The sequence below is a fragment of the Tetrapisispora phaffii genome, chromosome 4, assembly GCF_000236905.1.
Source record: "Tetrapisispora phaffii CBS 4417 chromosome 4, complete genome".
In the NCBI taxonomy this organism is placed as follows: Eukaryota; Fungi; Ascomycota; class Saccharomycetes; order Saccharomycetales; family Saccharomycetaceae; genus Tetrapisispora; species Tetrapisispora phaffii.
The window spans coordinates 84,309-103,400 of record NC_016523.1 but is presented as its reverse complement, the minus strand read 5'-3'; the positions used below and the strand labels follow the sequence as shown (position 1 = coordinate 103,400).

General features: G+C 33.2%; 10 protein-coding genes across 10 annotated transcripts; 5 read left to right on the top strand and 5 right to left on the bottom strand.

The window, feature by feature from the left end:
* Positions 1-531: 531 nt before the first annotated feature.
* TPHA0D00580 (uncharacterized protein) lies at positions 532-2,730 on the bottom strand (the record flags this gene model as incomplete). Its single annotated transcript, XM_003685088.1, has 1 exon — positions 532-2,730. One exon carries the CDS (start codon positions 2,728-2,730, stop codon positions 532-534), a length of 2,199 nt encoding a protein of 732 aa, XP_003685136.1.
* Positions 2,731-4,029: 1,299 nt separating this feature from the next.
* On the top strand, positions 4,030-4,611 carry WWM1 (Wwm1p; the record flags this gene model as incomplete). Its single annotated transcript, XM_003685087.1, has 1 exon — positions 4,030-4,611. One exon carries the CDS (start codon positions 4,030-4,032, stop codon positions 4,609-4,611), a length of 582 nt encoding a protein of 193 aa, XP_003685135.1.
* Positions 4,612-4,745: 134 nt separating this feature from the next.
* CTF19 (Ctf19p) lies at positions 4,746-5,783 on the bottom strand (the record flags this gene model as incomplete). Its single annotated transcript, XM_003685086.1, has 1 exon — positions 4,746-5,783. One exon carries the CDS (start codon positions 5,781-5,783, stop codon positions 4,746-4,748), a length of 1,038 nt encoding a protein of 345 aa, XP_003685134.1.
* Positions 5,784-6,440: 657 nt separating this feature from the next.
* On the top strand, positions 6,441-7,901 carry MDJ1 (Mdj1p; the record flags this gene model as incomplete). Its single annotated transcript, XM_003685085.1, has 1 exon — positions 6,441-7,901. One exon carries the CDS (start codon positions 6,441-6,443, stop codon positions 7,899-7,901), a length of 1,461 nt encoding a protein of 486 aa, XP_003685133.1.
* Positions 7,902-8,314: 413 nt separating this feature from the next.
* On the top strand, positions 8,315-8,809 carry GNA1 (glucosamine 6-phosphate N-acetyltransferase; the record flags this gene model as incomplete). The annotated part of the gene is made up of 1 exon (XM_003685084.1): positions 8,315-8,809. The coding sequence occupies one exon, from the start codon at positions 8,315-8,317 to the stop codon at positions 8,807-8,809; it is 495 nt and encodes a 164-aa protein (XP_003685132.1).
* Positions 8,810-8,936: 127 nt separating this feature from the next.
* Positions 8,937-9,167, bottom strand: SMX2 (mRNA splicing protein SMX2; the record flags this gene model as incomplete). Its single annotated transcript, XM_003685083.1, has 1 exon — positions 8,937-9,167. The coding sequence occupies one exon, from the start codon at positions 9,165-9,167 to the stop codon at positions 8,937-8,939; it is 231 nt and encodes a 76-aa protein (XP_003685131.1).
* Positions 9,168-9,807: 640 nt separating this feature from the next.
* Positions 9,808-11,289, top strand: LPD1 (dihydrolipoyl dehydrogenase; the record flags this gene model as incomplete). Its single annotated transcript, XM_003685082.1, has 1 exon — positions 9,808-11,289. The coding sequence occupies one exon, from the start codon at positions 9,808-9,810 to the stop codon at positions 11,287-11,289; it is 1,482 nt and encodes a 493-aa protein (XP_003685130.1).
* A 239-nt stretch (positions 11,290-11,528) lies between these two features.
* Positions 11,529-12,203, bottom strand: FCF2 (Fcf2p; the record flags this gene model as incomplete). The annotated part of the gene is made up of 1 exon (XM_003685081.1): positions 11,529-12,203. One exon carries the CDS (start codon positions 12,201-12,203, stop codon positions 11,529-11,531), a length of 675 nt encoding a protein of 224 aa, XP_003685129.1.
* A 1,437-nt stretch (positions 12,204-13,640) lies between these two features.
* FRS2 (phenylalanine--tRNA ligase subunit alpha) lies at positions 13,641-15,134 on the top strand (the record flags this gene model as incomplete). The annotated part of the gene is made up of 1 exon (XM_003685080.1): positions 13,641-15,134. The coding sequence occupies one exon, from the start codon at positions 13,641-13,643 to the stop codon at positions 15,132-15,134; it is 1,494 nt and encodes a 497-aa protein (XP_003685128.1).
* Positions 15,135-15,344: 210 nt separating this feature from the next.
* OSW2 (Osw2p) lies at positions 15,345-17,753 on the bottom strand (the record flags this gene model as incomplete). Its single annotated transcript, XM_003685079.1, has 1 exon — positions 15,345-17,753. The coding sequence occupies one exon, from the start codon at positions 17,751-17,753 to the stop codon at positions 15,345-15,347; it is 2,409 nt and encodes an 802-aa protein (XP_003685127.1).
* Positions 17,754-19,092: the final 1,339 nt, after the last annotated feature.

Below are 19,092 nucleotides of genomic sequence, written 5' to 3'. Positions count from 1 at the left end.
CACCTATATTTAGATTAATAACTTATAATACTTAAGATAATGTACAATCTGATTAAATTATAAATGTGTAGTTATATTAATATCAAATTTTCATCTTGTATAAATACATTTCACTTGTTCATTCGTTTATTTTGCCACATCAAATTATTTCACTTAGTTATATCCCCTTAAGCGTATCCGTCTACCTCAAATCTTCATATATCAGTAAGCCTGTAAAGGATTGGAAATATAGAAAACTGTTAGTTATCTTATAAGACAAATAGAACCGTGGCAACTTCTTAAAAAGGGCAATGCTAATAAAATGTACTTGTTTGGTATCACGATTCCAATGGGTGACGGTTTACAGATGAGCCTATCCCATATCTGTTGAGTCTCTTTCCCACATCATATAACCATTATGTCATTTACTAAATATGCTACTTGATATTGTATATGTATAAATGTATATATGTGTGTGTGCGTATGTGTGTGTGCGTATGTGTGTGTTCTGATATTCTAGGCAAAAAATTGTGATAGTAGTATTTGCATATTCTACTGGTGATTAGTGGAGGCAGTTGCTGAGGTGGAGTAAGATGATGAAGTGATTGATGACGATGTAGATGATGTTAATGTTGCTGTTGTTGTTGCTGTTGTTGTTGCTGTAGAAGAGCATGGAATATTGAAATCTAAAATTTCAACATAACTCTTTCTATCAAATTCAATAGCCACAACCAATATATTCTCTTTAAATTGTACTGACCAAATATGGTCAGCTCGTAAGATATTTGAATGGATTAATTTACCAGTACGCAAATTGTATACATTGAATTGACCTTCAGAACCACTAACTAAAAGGTTATCGTTCATATCAAACGTCGTGATTGCACTTAGATTGTTATGATGATAAGTGAATTTCCTTGAATAAGTGTTAGCATCCCAACCTCGTAAAGATCCATCAGCTGCTGCACTAACTAAAAATTTATCAGACAGTTTTAGTAATCCCACTAAAGCAGTGTGTCCTTGTAATGTGTACATAGATCCAGTAACATTGACACAACTGACCATGGAGTTCATCACTTCTGTACATGTTCCATTATTTTGAATATTTGCTAAATCCCAGACTCTAATTGTTGAATCCATACTTGCTGAAATACATCTGTTCCTCTTATGGTCATAAATAGTAGAATATATACGATTAATATGGCCCGTCAAAATGTACAAACATTTCATTTTTATTATATCCCATACCATCAATGTATTATCATATGACCCACTAATAATAATATTACCGTATCCAGATACTGTACGTACAGAAGCTAAGTGACCTCTCAGGATACCAACAAAATATGGATTTTCTTCTGTAGAATCGTATACTATCGGGTATTTGTCTTTGTCTTCTGTATTACACTTATTAGGTAATTTCCAAACATGTAATGTATTATCCCTTGACCCTGTCACAACATATTTGATATTCTTATATTTAACAATATGTAAACACCTTACGGTGGAAGTGTGGCCTTTAAACACATGTGTACACACACCTAAATCAATATCCCATATTCTAACAGATCTGTCTGTAGATCCACTTACTAATATTCCATTTTCATCGTATTTCAATGCCCACACCCCCCCATTATGACCTCTTAACTCATTCACAAACTTCTTAGTGACAGCATCATATATTCTTATCATTTTATCATCGGCACCAGTGATAATACGATTATCTTCAAACTGAAGACAAGTTATAACACTCGTCAAGTGACCAGGTAATGAGGTAACTTCAGGAGTAAAATTAACGTTATACCAGTTTTTTAGGAATTTATAATTTCTTAGAAAATCTAATCTATAGCCTTTCTCATAATCTGTCCCAATTTCTGGATATTTTAAAGAAAGTGTTTTGAAATACTTAGAAAATGATTGTCTGCTAATGAAATTTTCTTTGATAAGCAACATCTTCCAAATATATGCAGTAGATGTAAGCAATGAATTCCATGACTTCGTTACTAAAGAACAATTTTGTATATCTTGAAAATCCAAATTCCTCAAAACTTTTAATGTTATTTCGATTGGTAAAGTCGTTATAAAGTCTCTCTTTAAGTTATCCTTTAGTAATGTACCTAAGTCTGAAAGATCACTTCTATTCATCTGCGCAATTAAATTAAATAATATGTTTTTGTAGCATTGTTTTGATTGAAAGTCTGTCTGTAGAGTGTGCAACAATTCGTCCGTCAAATTTTGAAGAGATTCAACTGTTGTGGTACCAAAATCTATCAGAGGGCTAGTGTTTTTATCTTTTGTCAATGCAACTATTTTATTTTCCTCATCACTACTTTCTACAGGAAATATTATGACCGGGGAGGCCACTGGAGATGGTGGTAAAGTATCATCAGCTATGGCATCTTGGCCAATCTGGTTATTTTGTGAACTAGTATTATTGCTTGAGTCATCGACACTCTCTTTAATTATGGACCCGCCAATTTGATCTGTATTGACCATAAAAGAGGATGCGGGTGTGCAAACTTTAACCGTCCCTAGATCTTCCATGTCACTTGCAGAATTTATTACAGTATTAGCTCTGTTACTGATTGCATCACTTCGCTCATAGTTATTAGGTTGATACACTTCAGTACTTTCTGCAGTTTCATTTTTCAAATTATCTGTGGTAGATGGTTGGTTAGTGACACTATTATTTGTTTCAAAATCACCAGACAATGGCGTCGCAAGAACGTTAGGTCTATTCAATAATTCCATGGAATCTATATTGTTTTTAGCAACTCCATTATTAAGTTTAATTTTTTTAAACTTATTTTTTTCTGACTTAATCCATTACCAAAAACCAATTCTGGAGTTCTTATGCTATCATTCATTAGAGTTTTTTTAAATAAATCATCATATATAGCTTTTCTCTCTATGCATTCACATTTCAGACAAGTTTTCCCACCATGACAAACTTGGTTTGTATAATGTACATCAGCATTCTTCAAAGGATATTTAACTGGGGAACTTCCCTTCATCCTCTCAAATGCAGAATACAAGTACCACTTGATAACAACACTCAAATAAAAAAAAGTAAATACCAGAACGTTAAACGTTTAACGTTGAAGTTCAGATCACTATCAATCTAAAAGGAATATTAGTTATTTAAAAATTGTTTTCTTTTATTTTTATTAATAATAAATTGAAAACAACTGAAATGAAAGCTGACAAAAACGTATACTCAATGTACTAAAACAGCTGAACTTTGGCAACACTTTTCTAGAATAGTCACCAAGTAATATACACAAGATTTATATAAAGTTAAAAACCTTATTACATATATTCAATAAATAATATATCGGTAGATGCTATCAGTCTATAAATTATTTATAATGTTGTTTTTGATTTTTTGATTTCGAAGATTCTGACTTTTTCCCTCAGTTAAGGAAAGGTGATATCAAAAGTTGCAAGGGACATTGCTATAAATCAGTGCTTTAATTTATTTAAAAGTTATAAAAGATACATGTACTATGTGATAATAAAAGTACATTGGATCAGGCTGAAGAATCTATTATAGATAACAGATATGTTATTCAGGCATTGATTCTTGATTGAACTTGAATGGTATATTTCTAAGAAATTCTTGATCGATACTTCAGGAGACATTTTGACGATAATTCTGACTAATTAAATAAGTATTGTCTAGTTTAAGTGCAATTTGAAGAGCATTTGTGTCTGAATAGGTATTATTATGAATATCTTGAACTATTTAAATTTAGTTTTATCAAAGTTGAGGTTTTTAGTTATAATAATGGTTTGAAAAATTGATAACAAGTCCAGGTAAAAAGAGAAGTCATAAATAAAATTATGCTGATGAGGAAAGATAAGAGAGGCATGGTGATGCTTGAGTAATAGAGAATTGATATTCTTGAGAATTTCATAATCTACTAGTATAATCATATAGATCAAGATCATTATTCTTTGTTGGCCAGCACTACTAAAAAGTTAATTAGTAAAAAGTACATCATTCATTGAAATCACACAGTCGTACAGTTAGGAGTACACAATATCGTCATGTCACAAAGTAGAAAGAATCAACCATTCATTCCTGAGGGATGGACTGCTCAGTTTGATAAAGAATATCAGACATGGTTTTTTATTAACTTATCAAATGGGAACTCTCAGTGGGAACCTCCTAATGGTACCAGTTGGAAATTTGGATCAGCTAATGCTTCTGATCCGAACGAACCTCCTGCCTATGATGAGGTGGTGAACGACAATAAAAATGGTAAACAAGTACAAACACAAACGCAACAGCAACAATACCCACAGCAGCAGTTTCAGCAACAATACCCACAACAGCCCTATATTCAACAACAATACCCACAACAGCCCTATATCCAACAACAATACCCACAACAACAGCCTTACTATCAACAGCAAAATACTCAAGGGAAAAGCAGTGGTAGAAATAATGCTCTATATGGTGGTTTGGCAGGTGCAGGTGTAGGTTTAGTGGGTGGTGCTCTCTTATCAAATGCACTAACCCCTCATTATTATGATGGCTACGGTCCAGGTTTTGATGGTGGCTACGGTCCAGGCTATGATGGTGGGCTTGATGGTGGGTTCGACTGTGGGTTCGACGGTGGGTTTTAAAACATCCCTTCTATAATATTACAACATACATTTTCTATAATCTTTATACAAACATTATAAGCAAAATATTTACAGAGACATCAGATATGACTTTTGATCTTATCAATTTCATTATTGATTTAAACATACTTGGACTAAGTAATTGGGAACAGACACGATTTACAGTACTCTTTTAACCCTTCGAAGACACCATATTCCTTCATTAGAGAGTTCATTATATCATTATTATTCGTTATTAGTTGATCATCTTTCCATAAACTTTGTTCAATTTTTGTTGATGGTAACCTGAAATTAGAATCTGTATCGTTGAAAGCTATTAGATAATTAAGTTCCAGTTTAATAATTGCTAACTCTCCATCATCTTGCAATACTTGGTTATATAAGACTAGCGTTTCATTATCATTAAGCATCTCATATTTCATTAACCTATTTTTAATAGCAGTTAGAACTTCATTCATTATAGTATTACGTTTTCCAATGAGTTTATCATATTCAAAGCAAAAAAATAGAAATAAGTTTGGATTATTAGTGCAACTCTTTACAATTGGCATTATATTTAAAGCATAATTATCTGAAATTGATACTATCTCAAATTCTTCCAAAATACCTAATACTTGATCATATTTCAAAGTGAGTGTTATTGATAAATCAGATAATTTAAAGAAGAAAACAATTGTAGAATGTACAATATCGTCATTTGCTAACTCATTGGAGATAACCTGAACATCCACGTTTGTAAATAAATAGTCTTCCAAATACTTCAACCTTAGATCGACGTTCAATAACGGCAAAGTGTCGAACTTGTGTAACAATTCCTTCTGTATCGAAGACAACCCATCAATCTTCTGAATTGGATCTTTCCTCTCATCACCGATACTCGTATTAAACCTATTGGAAGTCAACATCAGACTCAGTAATAACTCATTTGAATTTGAATCTAAATTTCGACCTTGAATCAATTTCTTCTTCTTCTCGGCATTGACAGTAGCCTTCAAACCATCGATTTGGCTAACAAGATTCCTTCTCTTCAACAACAACTGCTCTTTCAATTCTTCCAACTCTAAAACCTTCTTTTGTTCCTCATCCAACACCAATTCATTATCAATGTCACTCCTACTCGAATTCGAGTCACTGCTTTCAACACTACTAGACGCATCAATACTGAAATCCATCGCTTGAAACTTCTTAAAAAACCACTCTGCCCAACCTCCAGATACAGCACTCACAGACTAAACACCAGGTCAAAACCGTTAGAACCAAGTATACCTATATTTAATGAACTTAAGTTCATTAAATATATTAACAATGATTCAAAGTTGGTAACTGTCTTCAAGTGATGAGTACGCGTAAAAGCCTTAACTAAGGCGTTAACACCAATCTCAATGAGGTTCACAGTTGAAGCTGTTAGCTTGCATTATAATAACAACGACCCCATCTGCCATCATAGCATACATATGATTGACGGTATATGAGTCCATCTTTTTCTTATTTGACATTAATAGTTCAATTTATTCATCAAGAGATACATATTGACTATTAGAATATATATTTTTTTTTCTGCGGCGTTTTCTCTTATAGAAGTTGCTGGAAAAGGTCTTTTAGTCCATTGAGAGTGAAAAATGGATAGTTGCTTCTTTAAAGATTGAGTTTATATAAAAGTAATTAATGGATATATATATATATAAATGTGTGTGTGTTTGCAAGAAGACTCTTATTTCATAGAGGGACGTTTGGAAGTCAAGAATAGTTTAAGTAGTTTTGTTTGGGAGAAAGATACCATTTAGAACAGATCCTTACAAAACGTTCATTGTCGGAAAAGATTAGTCATAATGTTGGCTAGTAAATTAGTGTCGAGAAATTTTGTGAAAGCTGGGGGTTTCAATGGGAAGAGACCTTTGCTGTACGTTAATAATTACAAGAGGTTGTTACATACTACGAAACCATTGTTCAATGCAGATGAAACTTTTAAAGATCCTTATAAGACGTTGGGGGTATCGAGAGATGCCTCGCCATCTGATATTAAGAGAGCTTATTATAAGTTAGCTAAGAAATATCACCCAGATATTAATAAAGAACCAGGTGCTGATAAGACGTTCCACAATTTACAAAATGCCTATGAGATTCTGTCGGATGAGAAGAAGAAGTTACAATATGACCAATATGGATCTTCTGCATTCGATCAGAATGGTAATGCAAATGGTGCTGGTGGGTTTAATCCATTTGGTGGTGGTGCTAGTGCTAGTGGATTTGCTGATTTTGGTGGATTGAATTTTGAAGATTTATTCGGCGCAGCTTTTGGAAGATCGGGTTTCCGTAACGGTGGAGATGCAGGTGGATTTAATGGACGTGCGAATATAGTGAGAGAGTATCAAGGTGACTCGATAGAAATACAACATGTTGTTTCTTTCAAAGATGCAGTGTTTGGACTGAATAATGTGAGCTTAAAGTATAAAAGTTTGGATCCATGCGGTACTTGCCATGGTTCAGGTTTGAAGAATGGTGAACAACATAAGAGAAAGACGTGTTCGTATTGTAATGGTACCGGTACACAAGTACACGTCAAATCAGGATTCCAAATGGCCTCCACTTGTATGCATTGTCATGGGGAAGGTACAACAATCGCTCGGGAAGATACTTGTTCTGCATGTGACGGTGATGGTGTTAAGATTAATTCAAAGAAGTCCTTAAACGTGAATTTCCCATCGGGTTTATCCGATGGTGATGTGATACGTATACCAGGTGAAGGTTCTTATCCGAACATCGCTGTTGGTGAAAACGATAAAAGCATTAAATTGTCAAGAGGTGATTTACTAGTGAGAATCCGTGTCAAATCTGATCCAAAATTCTTTGTAAAGAACAAATACGATATTTGGACAATAAAAGAGATTCCAATAACAACAGCTGCATTAGGCGGTACTGTTGAGATTGAAACTGTCGATGGCAAGAACATTAGGCTGAAAGTGATATCCGGTACGCAACACGATCAAGTAACTTCCATTCCAAACATGGGTATACCATATAGAAATGGTACCGGTCGTGGTAATATGAATGTACAATACAAAATAGTGATAAAGAAACCACAAAGTAACATTGAAAGATGTTTATGGGAAGGCCTGGCCGATGTCACAAATGACAAAATGGCAAAAAGGACCATTGTCAACGGCTCTGGTTCTATCATGGACCAAGCAAGTACTGTTGGAACTAGTTCAGAGAATGACTTGAATTCTTTGAAAAGAATAGAAAAATTCATCAAAGATGCATTCAAGAAGTTTAAAGGCGACAATAAATAATAATTTCATAAAATCATTGGAAAATATCCAAGTATTTATTGAAGTCCTAACAAATAAATAACAGAGCAAATATATAAATTAATCATAGCTGTAAATAGATTATAATATGATTTCGTATTACTATATGTATTTCATCCTTTTTAATACACGACAATGGTTGCATAGTCAATTATGCATTCTGTGTCTATTATCCAACTTTTTTTTTATAGCGTTAACCTGCGATTTGATCCATTGAGTCAAGTGAATATAACAGTGTAAGTGTCATTCAAACAAAGATCATTTTATTGAATAGAAGTTTGTTTTTGAATCGTTGTTAGTATAATAACAAGGAGCAGTATTTTGAAATTTAAATTTAAAAGTTCGTTTACTTTAAAAGTTAAATAAGAAACCCCCTATCAAAAACGACACGAACAATGACATCTCCAGAAGGTTTCTCTATTAGAAGAACCAGAAAAGAAGATTATGAAGGTGTTCTATCTACCTTGAAGAGTTTGACTACGGTAGGGACTATTTCCAGGTCTCATTTTGAGTCCATTGTTAGCTATTGGGACTCTATCAGGTTATTAAATGCTAGGAAACAAGAAGGTGGTGAGCTCGGTTACAAATATAATAATTTTGTCATTGTCGATGATCATAATGGACAAGTAGCCGCCACTGGGAATATTATAATTGAACAGAAATTGATTCATGAATGTGGTCTAGTTGGACACATTGAGGATATTTCAGTTTCTGAGAAGTACCAGGGAAAAAAATTGGGAAAATTCTTAATTGACAAATTGACTAGTGTTGGGTTCGCTAATGGATGTTATAAGATAATTTTAGATTGTGATCGTAAAAATGTCAAGTTCTATGAGAAATGTGGATACGAAGAAGCAGGTGTCGAGATGAGAATCAGATCCAATCTCTAAACCAAGGTGTCCAAAATAAAAAATAAAATGAAACCATGAAACAATTTTTTTTAAAATATACAAACATATATATTTATCTCTACAGATGTATTTAATGCTATCCAAATAAACTTATAAGTTCTGACCTTTACACTAGAGTATCCAAGGCCTCTATTGAGAGTATTGAATTACCTCTGACAACGGTTTGTGAACCAAGATTTAGAGAAGTCCCATTTTTACTAACCTCTACGGCATCATCGACTACCACGTTCAAGAACACATCGTAACCTCGAAGTACCCCAGCAATACGTCTCTCACCATTCAATTTAATAACAATCTTCTTCTCTAAATACTTCTTCAATTCTGGAGCAGATACCATTACACACTATTTTTTTATTTTAATATATCCACTCTGTTGTAATCTCAAATTTATACGTTTTCGCTAAATTCAAAAGTTTTCTTCACAAGAGCAACACACTCTCTGCGATCTGACACCCCATTATACGTTGCTGCTAAACTATCATTAACTAAAAGTTGTTAGACTACATTACTTAAATAGTTAATACATTTAATATAAATCTGACAGGTTGGAACTTGGTCATCTTCAACAGACTAACCCTAAAATGATAGTAAACCCTACGTCAACGCAAAAAACCAAACACCCTAATCTTTGAAACCCTATTGCGTCCGTATAAGATGACTTCCGATGTCACGGAAATCAAAAAGCGACCAATTAATTAAACGATATAATGGTTAAATTTAAGGATTAGTAAACTATAACAAAGTATATATCATATATAAATAAGAAGAAGTTTATAGTTATTGTTGAAATTATATGATACGATATTGTGTGATAGTAGACCTATTGGTGCTTACACATCTGTATATCCCGTTTTTCATATATTCCATACGATCAATTTTTGCATCAGTACACCTTAAATCTTAAGGATCTGCACGCACATAGACGCACACGCTCGCAAAACTATAATACACATACTACATATTAATCGAACTATATCATGTTGAGATCTGTTTCTAGTAAGAGATCTTTTTCTGTTGCATCTAGACTGTTTGCTAATAAGAAACATGAAGTTGTTGTTATTGGGGGTGGTCCAGGTGGCTATATTGCTGCTATTAAGGCTGCTCAACAAGGTTACGACACTGCTTGTGTCGAAAAGAGAGGCAGGTTGGGGGGTACTTGTTTAAATGTAGGCTGTATTCCTTCTAAGGCTCTTCTAAACAACTCTCAGTTGTTTCATCAGATGAAATCAGACGCCAAGGGGAGAGGTATTGATATTGATGGAACTGTCAATATTAATGTTGCTAATTTACAAAAACATAAAGATACTGTAGTTAAGCAATTGACAGGCGGTATCGAAATGCTGTTCAAAAAACATAAAATTGCTTACTATAAGGGTGAAGGTTCTTTTGAGGACACTACTCACGTTAAAGTCAGCCCAGTTGATGGCTTAGAGGGTTCAGTCAAAGAAGAGACAGTGTTGGAGACTGAAAAAGTCATTGTGGCCACAGGTTCGGAAGTTACTCCTTTCCCAGGTATCACCATTGATGAAGAGAGAATTATCTCTTCTACCGGCGCTTTGTCTTTGAAAGAAATTCCAAAGAGATTCACTATCATCGGTGGTGGTATCATTGGTTTGGAAATGGCATCAGTATACAGTCGTTTGGGCTCCGAAGTTACAATTGTAGAATTCCAACCACAAATAGGTGCCTCTATGGACGGTGAAGTCGCAAAGGCAACTCAAAAGTTTCTAAAAAAACAAGGTATCAATTTTAAGTTAAGCACTAAGGTCTTATCTGGCGTTAGAGAAGGTGAAGTTGTTAATATTGAAGTTGAAGCCGTTAAAGACGGTAAGAAGGAAAAGCTGCAAGCTGACGCATTGTTGGTTGCCGTTGGTAGAAGACCATACATTAAAGGTTTGAATGCTGAAAAGATCGGTTTGGAAGTAGACAAGAGAGGAAGATTGGTTATCGATGACCAATTCAATTCTAAACATCCAAACATCAAGGTTGTTGGTGATGTTACATTCGGTCCTATGCTAGCACACAAGGCAGAAGAAGAAGGTGTCGCTGCTGTAGAATATTTTAAGACTGGCCATGGTCACGTCAATTACAACAATATTCCATCAGTTATGTACTCTCACCCAGAAGTCGCATGGACTGGTCAAACTGAAGAACAATTGAAAGAAGCTAATATTAAATTTAAGGTTGGTAAATTCCCATTCATTGCTAACTCAAGAGCTAAAACAAACTCGGATACCGAAGGTTTTGTTAAGATTTTGATTGATGAAAAGACTGAACGTATACTAGGTGCTCACATCATCGGTCCAAATGCTGGTGAAATGATCGCCGAAGCTGGTTTGGCTATCGAATACGGTGCATCTGCTGAAGATGTTGCTAGAGTTTGTCACGCTCACCCAACCTTGTCTGAAGCTTTCAAAGAAGCTGCAATGGCTGCCTACGATCAGCCATTAAATTTCTAATTTTGCTACATTAACATTCCTGGTGACATTCTACAAGCTGGAACATGGCGCTTATATTTTATGTGTATATGTAAATATTTAATAGTATCTAATTAAAATAATAATATGGTCTTACTCATTTTTGATCTTTATTGATTTTACCATGTAAAAACGTTCGTAAATCAAAAGTTATATGAAATGCAATGGTGTTTTTTTTATTATATAACATACAAAACTACAAAAATTTATTTGAAGTATCTTCACTTACGTTTTCTCATTTCTTTTATCTTTTTATAATGACCTTTCTTACCACTTGTTTTACGATCTTGTATTTCAGCATATTTTCTCTTGAAGTATTTATTAGAATCGTCATCAGCCATCAAGGTCTCCAACATAGTGGACTTTCTTTGTTTATTAGTCATTCTACTACTGAAGAATTCTGTCTTATCCTCCACTATAGTTCCTACTGAGAATCTATCTGGTACTTTCCATTTGTCTTTCTTATAATGTCTTTTAGGATCTAAAGCAGAACGATGTTTCAACAGCAACAAGTCCCTTTGCACTTGGTCACGTTTGTAAGAGTCAACTTTTGGCATTGTAAACCAATCAGTAGTCGACCTTGCACTCTTCTCCCTGTTTTCTAGTTTTACTGCTTTTTTGCCTTGAATATCTTCATGTTTCTTCTCGTCGTTGTTGCTTACTTTACTTAATTGATCAAACTCGTTTTGTAATTTTGGCAGCTGGCGCAAATTCTTCTCAATCTTCTCAAATTCCTTCTCAGTGTCCTTTGAATCATCATCCAATTGTAGGACATCCTTGTTTTCTGAGATATCCTCCTCCTCTAAAGACACAGTTCCGTTCCCATTTTTATTCACTTCCTCAGTCTTGGAGGCCTCTTTTAATTGCTTAAACAGATCCTCAACAGTCTTGTCCATAATTGATCTGTGTATTGTGCAACTATCTGAGTTCAAAAGAAAGTCAACGTAGAAGTATCCACCAGACTTCCGACTAGTACAGGTACGGATACGAATATACTTATATATATGCACTTGAATGCATGCATTATTGTAAAATTTGTAGCTCATCGCAGTTTAAAATTTTTGAAATTGCTAAGTTGAAAAATAAAATTTGTTACCCGGACACGAATGCCGTGAAGACGACATGACAGCGGGTATCAGATCTACATAAGGGAACTGATTACCTTATAAATAACCTTAGGATGGAAGGTTGAACTTATATTGGATCAATAGATGCTAATTGGCTTTACAATTGTTGCCTGATAATGTATAAAGAATAACGGCTCTAGTCTGGTCAAGTGTGTCAAATCTGAAACTGATTATAAGAATTTTTAATTTAGGTGGCCTGGGCGGCAATTGAAGGTTGCAGAATTAATAAACAAAATAGGACCTTAACAGTAATAAAAATAAACATTAATAAGAGTACTTCAAGAAGTGAACATTTGGAATTTCACTTTTGATGAAGTAATGATTATGTATAGTTGAGAATAATGGTTTGCATGCATTTTTTGCTATTACACAAATATATCACTGTGCAATATGAATTTTGGTTGTGATCTTTTTTTGAAGTCAGAGTCTCCATGAAAAGATCGTCTCCCTTGCAACTAGTGATATAACATGCAAGATGTATCGTTCTTATATTTGAAGCAATCATCAATGTTATTGCTCAATAACCAAGGTGTCTAACTACGATTTACTACTCTTCATATAAGGCTATTTGCGTCGCTTAGTGAGCAAATTAATTTGCACGTGATGCGTATTGTGTTTTAGAACCATTAGGCGGACCATCTCTCTAAGGTTCATGGGCAACAGTTTTGCTGCGAAGTTTTCTTTTTGTTCTGGATGCGTTTTTCTTTTTTGAGTTCAGCGGGTGACAGGTTTCGAGATTTTTTTGAATGGTTTTTGCTGTTGATGTTACAGCTCGGGTGGTTTTTTTCTTTTGTGAAGTCTTGTGCAATGCAAAGACAGTGATGGAAAAATCGAAAATTTTTGTTAAGCCAAGTCTCGTTGTTTTTGGTAGTGGCCAACCTAGCAAAGGAAAAGGTTCAATTTTCCAATTGATACTTTGAAGCAAAGAGAGGAAAAAAGAAAAATTTTAGAAAAAATAATGATTCATAATTAACTCGATGGTGAGAAAAATGAACATTAACATAAATTCATTTTAATACACAAGAGATCTCACCATTAACAATTAAAGTTATTTCTTTTTAAGTTGTGATTGACTTTTTAAAGTTTATTGCTACTTATAAAAGAATACTGTTTTTCCATTTTGAAATTGGTTGATTGCATAACTTTAAAGAAAAGCTGATAAGCTTACTACTTCAAGAATCTATTAGATCAATTATCAGTGCAGAAATGTCAGCTTTCCAATTAGAAGTTTTAAAACAATTAGATATTTTAGGTGAAATCAAATCCACCACTGCTGTCTTCGCTAACGTCAACCCTCAAGATGTCTTATCAGTTTTGAATTCTTTAAAAGCTCATGGAAAATTGACCTATACTAAAAATGAAACAATTACATACGATTTATCTGAAGAAGGTAACAATATTTTAAACAACGGTTCTCATGAAGTGAAATTAGTTCAATTAATCAATGATATGGGTAAATTGCAAATTAAAGATGTTACAAGCAAGTTAGGACCGAATGGTAAAGTCGGTCAAGCTCGTGCTTTCAAAAATGGTTGGATCATCAAAACTAAAGAAAACGAATTAGAATTAAGTGATAAAGCCAAGGATCCATCTGCAATCGTCGATGAAACAAAGGATATATTAGAAAAAATTATCAAAAATGAACCAATTGACAACAAGATCATCGCTGACTTGAAAAAGAGGAAGTTGATTATCCCAAAGAAAAATGCTGATTTCTCTGTTATCAAGGGTCCTGATTTCTCTCTAGATTTAATTAAATCCGAAACTGATGTTACTTCAGACATGATTACCAGCGGTTCTTACAAGGATGCTAAATTCAAACCATACAACTTCAACTCTCAAGGTATTGACCCACAATCAGGTGCCCTGCATCCATTGAATAAAGTTAGAGAAGAATTTAGACAAATTTTTTTCTCTATGGGTTTCACTGAAATGCCATCCAATCAATACGTTGAAACTGGTTTCTGGAATTTTGATGCTTTATATGTGCCACAACAGCATCCTGCTCGTGATTTACAAGATACTTTTTACATTAAAGATCCTTCTAAGTCTGACTTACCAGAAGACAAAGTTTACATGAACAATATAAAAGCAGTCCATGAAGAAGGTAAATTCGATTCTATTGGTTACCGTTACAACTGGAAAGCTGAAGAATCTCAAAAATTAGTTCTAAGAACTCACACGACTGCCATCTCTGCTGCCATGTTACATAAATTAGCTAAAGATCCAAAACCAACTAGATTATTCTCCATTGATCGTGTTTTCCGTAACGAAGCCGTGGATGCCACACATTTAGCTGAATTCCACCAAGTTGAAGGTGTTTTAGCTGATTATAATATCACTTTAGGTGATCTAATTAAATTCATGGAAGAATTTTTTGCCAAGATGGGTGTTACCGGTTTACGTTTCAAGCCAACTTATAATCCATATACTGAACCATCCATGGAAATTTTCTCATGGCACGAAGGTTTAGGTAAGTGGGTTGAAATTGGTAACTCTGGTATGTTCAGACCAGAAATGTTGGAACCAATGGGTTTACCTAGAGATCTAAGAGTATTAGGTTGGGGTCTATCTTTAGAAAGACCAACTATGATTAAATATAAGGTTCAAAATATTAGAGAATTATTAGGTCACAAGGTTTCTCTAGATTTCATCGAAAGTAACCCAGCCGCTAGATTAGATGAAGATTTATATGAATAGGCTAATGATAAAATTAATAATTAACTTAAATAATAATGCCCAAGTCCTTACACGTCTTAACTTCATGATATATATTCAATATGGAATCATACATACACATAGGTATATATCGATATGTAAAATATATAGAGTGTTAAATAAATAACATTTTAGGCAATTATTTACTTTCAAAATTATCCATATAATACCTTTGGAGCCGATGAAGTTAATTCAATTTGGTAGAATACTTGTTTTCAAATTTTTGTTCCCATTAACACCATCCTTAAAAAGATTCATAATCTCTTCTTTATCTTGTCGAATATTTTTGTAGAAATCAACCTCACCATATCTACATGTAGTCCAATTTAAAATATCACCAGTATTACCTTTATTCAAAATGTCAATATGATTTAAAAGTTCCTCAAGAGGTTCGGTTTGATACTTACTTATTGTTCCATTAAATTCATGAAAACGACGTTGAAGTTTCCAAAGTTTTAACTCAAGATTGGCATATTGTTTTCTTTTTTCTTTGTTGTCAATGCTGCTATTTTGGATTTCCAATTTCAACATTTGACTATGTAACTCCAGTAGGTCATTTGATATAACATTAGAGTAATTTTTACTTTTGAATTCCAAACAAGATGTAGAATAGGGTCTATTGTCCATCAAAGTAGTTTCAGACTTTGAAGTTTTTTGATTATTACAATAATTTCCATTATAATTACTGTGTACTCTTGTTTTAAATTTTTTAAATAATTTTGGTGTCTCAAAGAAATCCACCAAGCTTTCTGAATACTTCTTGTATTTATTTTGATTTATCGACAAGTTTTCCAAAACTACAATATCTGAACTCTCATCTGAACTATATGAATTATCGGCATCCTTCACGTTTATTTTAGAATTCTTTTTACTATGAAGGTTATTTGTACCTTGACTGTCAGATTCACTTGAAGATGTTTCTGTTTCTGAATCCATATATGAGACAACTTCTTCATTAAATTGGGACGTTTTCTTGATCTCTGTCTTTGACAAATCAGGATCGACACGTATGAGACCTGTTGAATTTAGACTACTTCTTAAGTTCAAGAAGACATCCTCGAATCCTGGTGAAAATAGTGCATCATTAGTAAAATCATTTCCTGTAAGATCCGAGTTCATAGGCAATTTTGAACTCCCAAGTGCCATATCACTTTGAATTAAATCATTTACACTTTCCACCATTGGATCTTGACTAGCATTTATCACATTATTACCAATACTAGTTGATGATTTATTTCCTTTCTTCTTATGTTTTTTATGCTTCTTTTTTTTTTCTGACTTGGAATAATTTGTGACGTTCAAACTGCCTCTGTCATTTTCAAGTTCTAAACGTCCCTTTAGGTTATGGAAAAAATATGTCTTTTGTTCAGAAAGACCACCAAAAATAGAAAAACCACTTAGATTCAAAAGTTGTGAATAGAAACTATAAAGGAAATTCAAATTTGAAAATGATACATTATATTTTTTTCCAAGAATTATAGGTTGATAAAGTAGAATATGAGCTGGAAATTCCAATTTATGGTAAAAACAATAAAGTTCGAAAGGTAATGAAAGATATTCTGGATATTCATTTGATGTGGTGTCGCAAATTTCTTGTCTTTTTTTATTTGAATATGTAATGATGTTATTATAGTTTATAACGTTTTTGTTAGGATCAAAAAATTCTTCAATTCTTATTTGACATTGTTTATACGAAATTAACATCAATTCATCAACTAGATCTTCAAAAATGGCTTTTGTTGAGTTATTTTGTAACAGCTCATTATACTCAAATTTATCATATATAATGCAAAGAATATTTAAACAAATTTTTGGAATAATATGTTTCCATACAATCGCTGACATTTTCCTCGAATCTTTGATAAAATCGACTATTACCCATTTACTTTCGGTTATAATCTTGCAAAATCTTAACATAATAGGATCGTCATAAAAGTTTTCACACAAATTCAACACTGCCGTAGGTTCACAGTCAGTCTCAATTATATCATTTTTAATTGTCGTGTTACCTATATAAAAATAACAATCTTGATCATTTATCAAAGCAAATGATCCCAATGACAATTGTCGACATTCAGCTGCACAATATATTGATAAAACAAATTTACAATTATTTTTGAATATTGTTTTTGCAGTACTCTCCAAATCTACACCAAAATCTGAACAAACAATTACAATTGTATTTGGATGGCAAAATGGTTGCAACTCAACACAGTTTTTTTCGAATGAATCTAATGAAGTTCCTGATATAACGATTATATCTGATTTATATTTTTTATTTTCTGAATCATTTTGCATTGAAGTTTTCTCCTTAACCTCTTCAATTGTCTTTGCGAATATATTTGGAGTAAAGAAGTTAGCACCAAGTCTAGTTGATTTCCATGATATTAAACCGTCAATAGAAACATACTGTGAAACCAATTTAATGAATACATTTCCCAGACTTAATCGCCAAGCGATGAACTGTATTGAAGGTGTTTCGCCAACTATTTGAATAAAATAAATAGAAGTTAGTAAAAAAAGAAAAAGAAGGAAGATAAAATCTGTAAAATTATTGTAATTGTTCATACCTATTAGACATGTCAGTTGATCAATTGACATTTTCTAAACGACTTCTTAGACTAACGTTAGAGTATCAGTGTTCATGTATAGGAGACCAACTGCTGCACTGTATGTCCTCAAATGCCGAATATCTAAACGTTTTAAAAACGATACCGCACGTACATACGAGTATATATATATATATATTTATATTATTGGGACACATAAAGTAAATTTCCGACACTTCATGAAAAGCCAAAAGACGGCTACACAGAAAAAGAGAAAAACAGAGACAAGACCAAGACTTAGTGTCAGAATGAAGATATTGTGGCAGACTGTTGAGAGAACAAAGACATAATAATAGCCTAGTTACTGAAATTATAATACAGTGTAAACAATTATAGAAAGGTTGAACATATCCTTGCATTGGTTATGAAGATTCATTGACAACTCTTGTAACAATGCATATACAAACATATACATATACATATACATATATATATATATATATATGTATATGGATCTAAGCTACATATAGTACGTCATTTTAAAAAAGATGAAAGGTTACCCTCACCAAGTCACCCAAACATCTGTGTTAACCTCGCTTCTGCACGACTGCACAGTTAGCCATTTCCCTATTTTCATTTTTCTGTTCTCATTTATTTATATTTCCTAATAGAGAAACTGTGCCACTGGAAAAGGGAAAAGGCCCATCATTCGCTTTCCTAATCTAGTAATTTATATGAGAAAAACAAAAAAACAAAAAACAGAACATAAGCCAAACACTACGGCGGATTTGCTGGTTAATTAAACTTTACCCGGCTAAAACAACAAAGCAAACATGTGAAAATTTGGAATTTACTTTTTTGAATATTCGTCGTCGACTTTTTTTATATTTTGTTGTCTCCTCAAAAAATAAACAATTTTATCACTCAATAAGTTACTTTTTGGTGGCAAAAAATAATGGTTATTATGTATTTCCACTATTAAATTATTAGTGGTACTATTAGAAAATGGTCATTTTTAGTCGGTATTTGGTTATTAAAAGCCTTTTAACTGCGATTAGTATATAAACCAAAGCTGAAATATACCATCTGGTCATATAAAAAGTGATATTCTCACACTCTTATGATATAACAATATCATTTGGAATTAACGATTGTATACAAATAATTGGTGTTTGTTACTGGTAAATCGTTTTTTTCTTCGTTGTGGTACTGTGAGGGCGTTACGCGCGTACAGTTTTTTATTGCCCCGTCTGTTTTATTTTACCCAGCCATTGTCACGTACCTGCTATTTTCAATTTTTTTTTCATTTTATTTTCATTTTCCTTTCTGTGGTCAGGTGATAGATAATTGATATTTTAATTTAATAGTTAATAGTAGTTACTATAGTTACT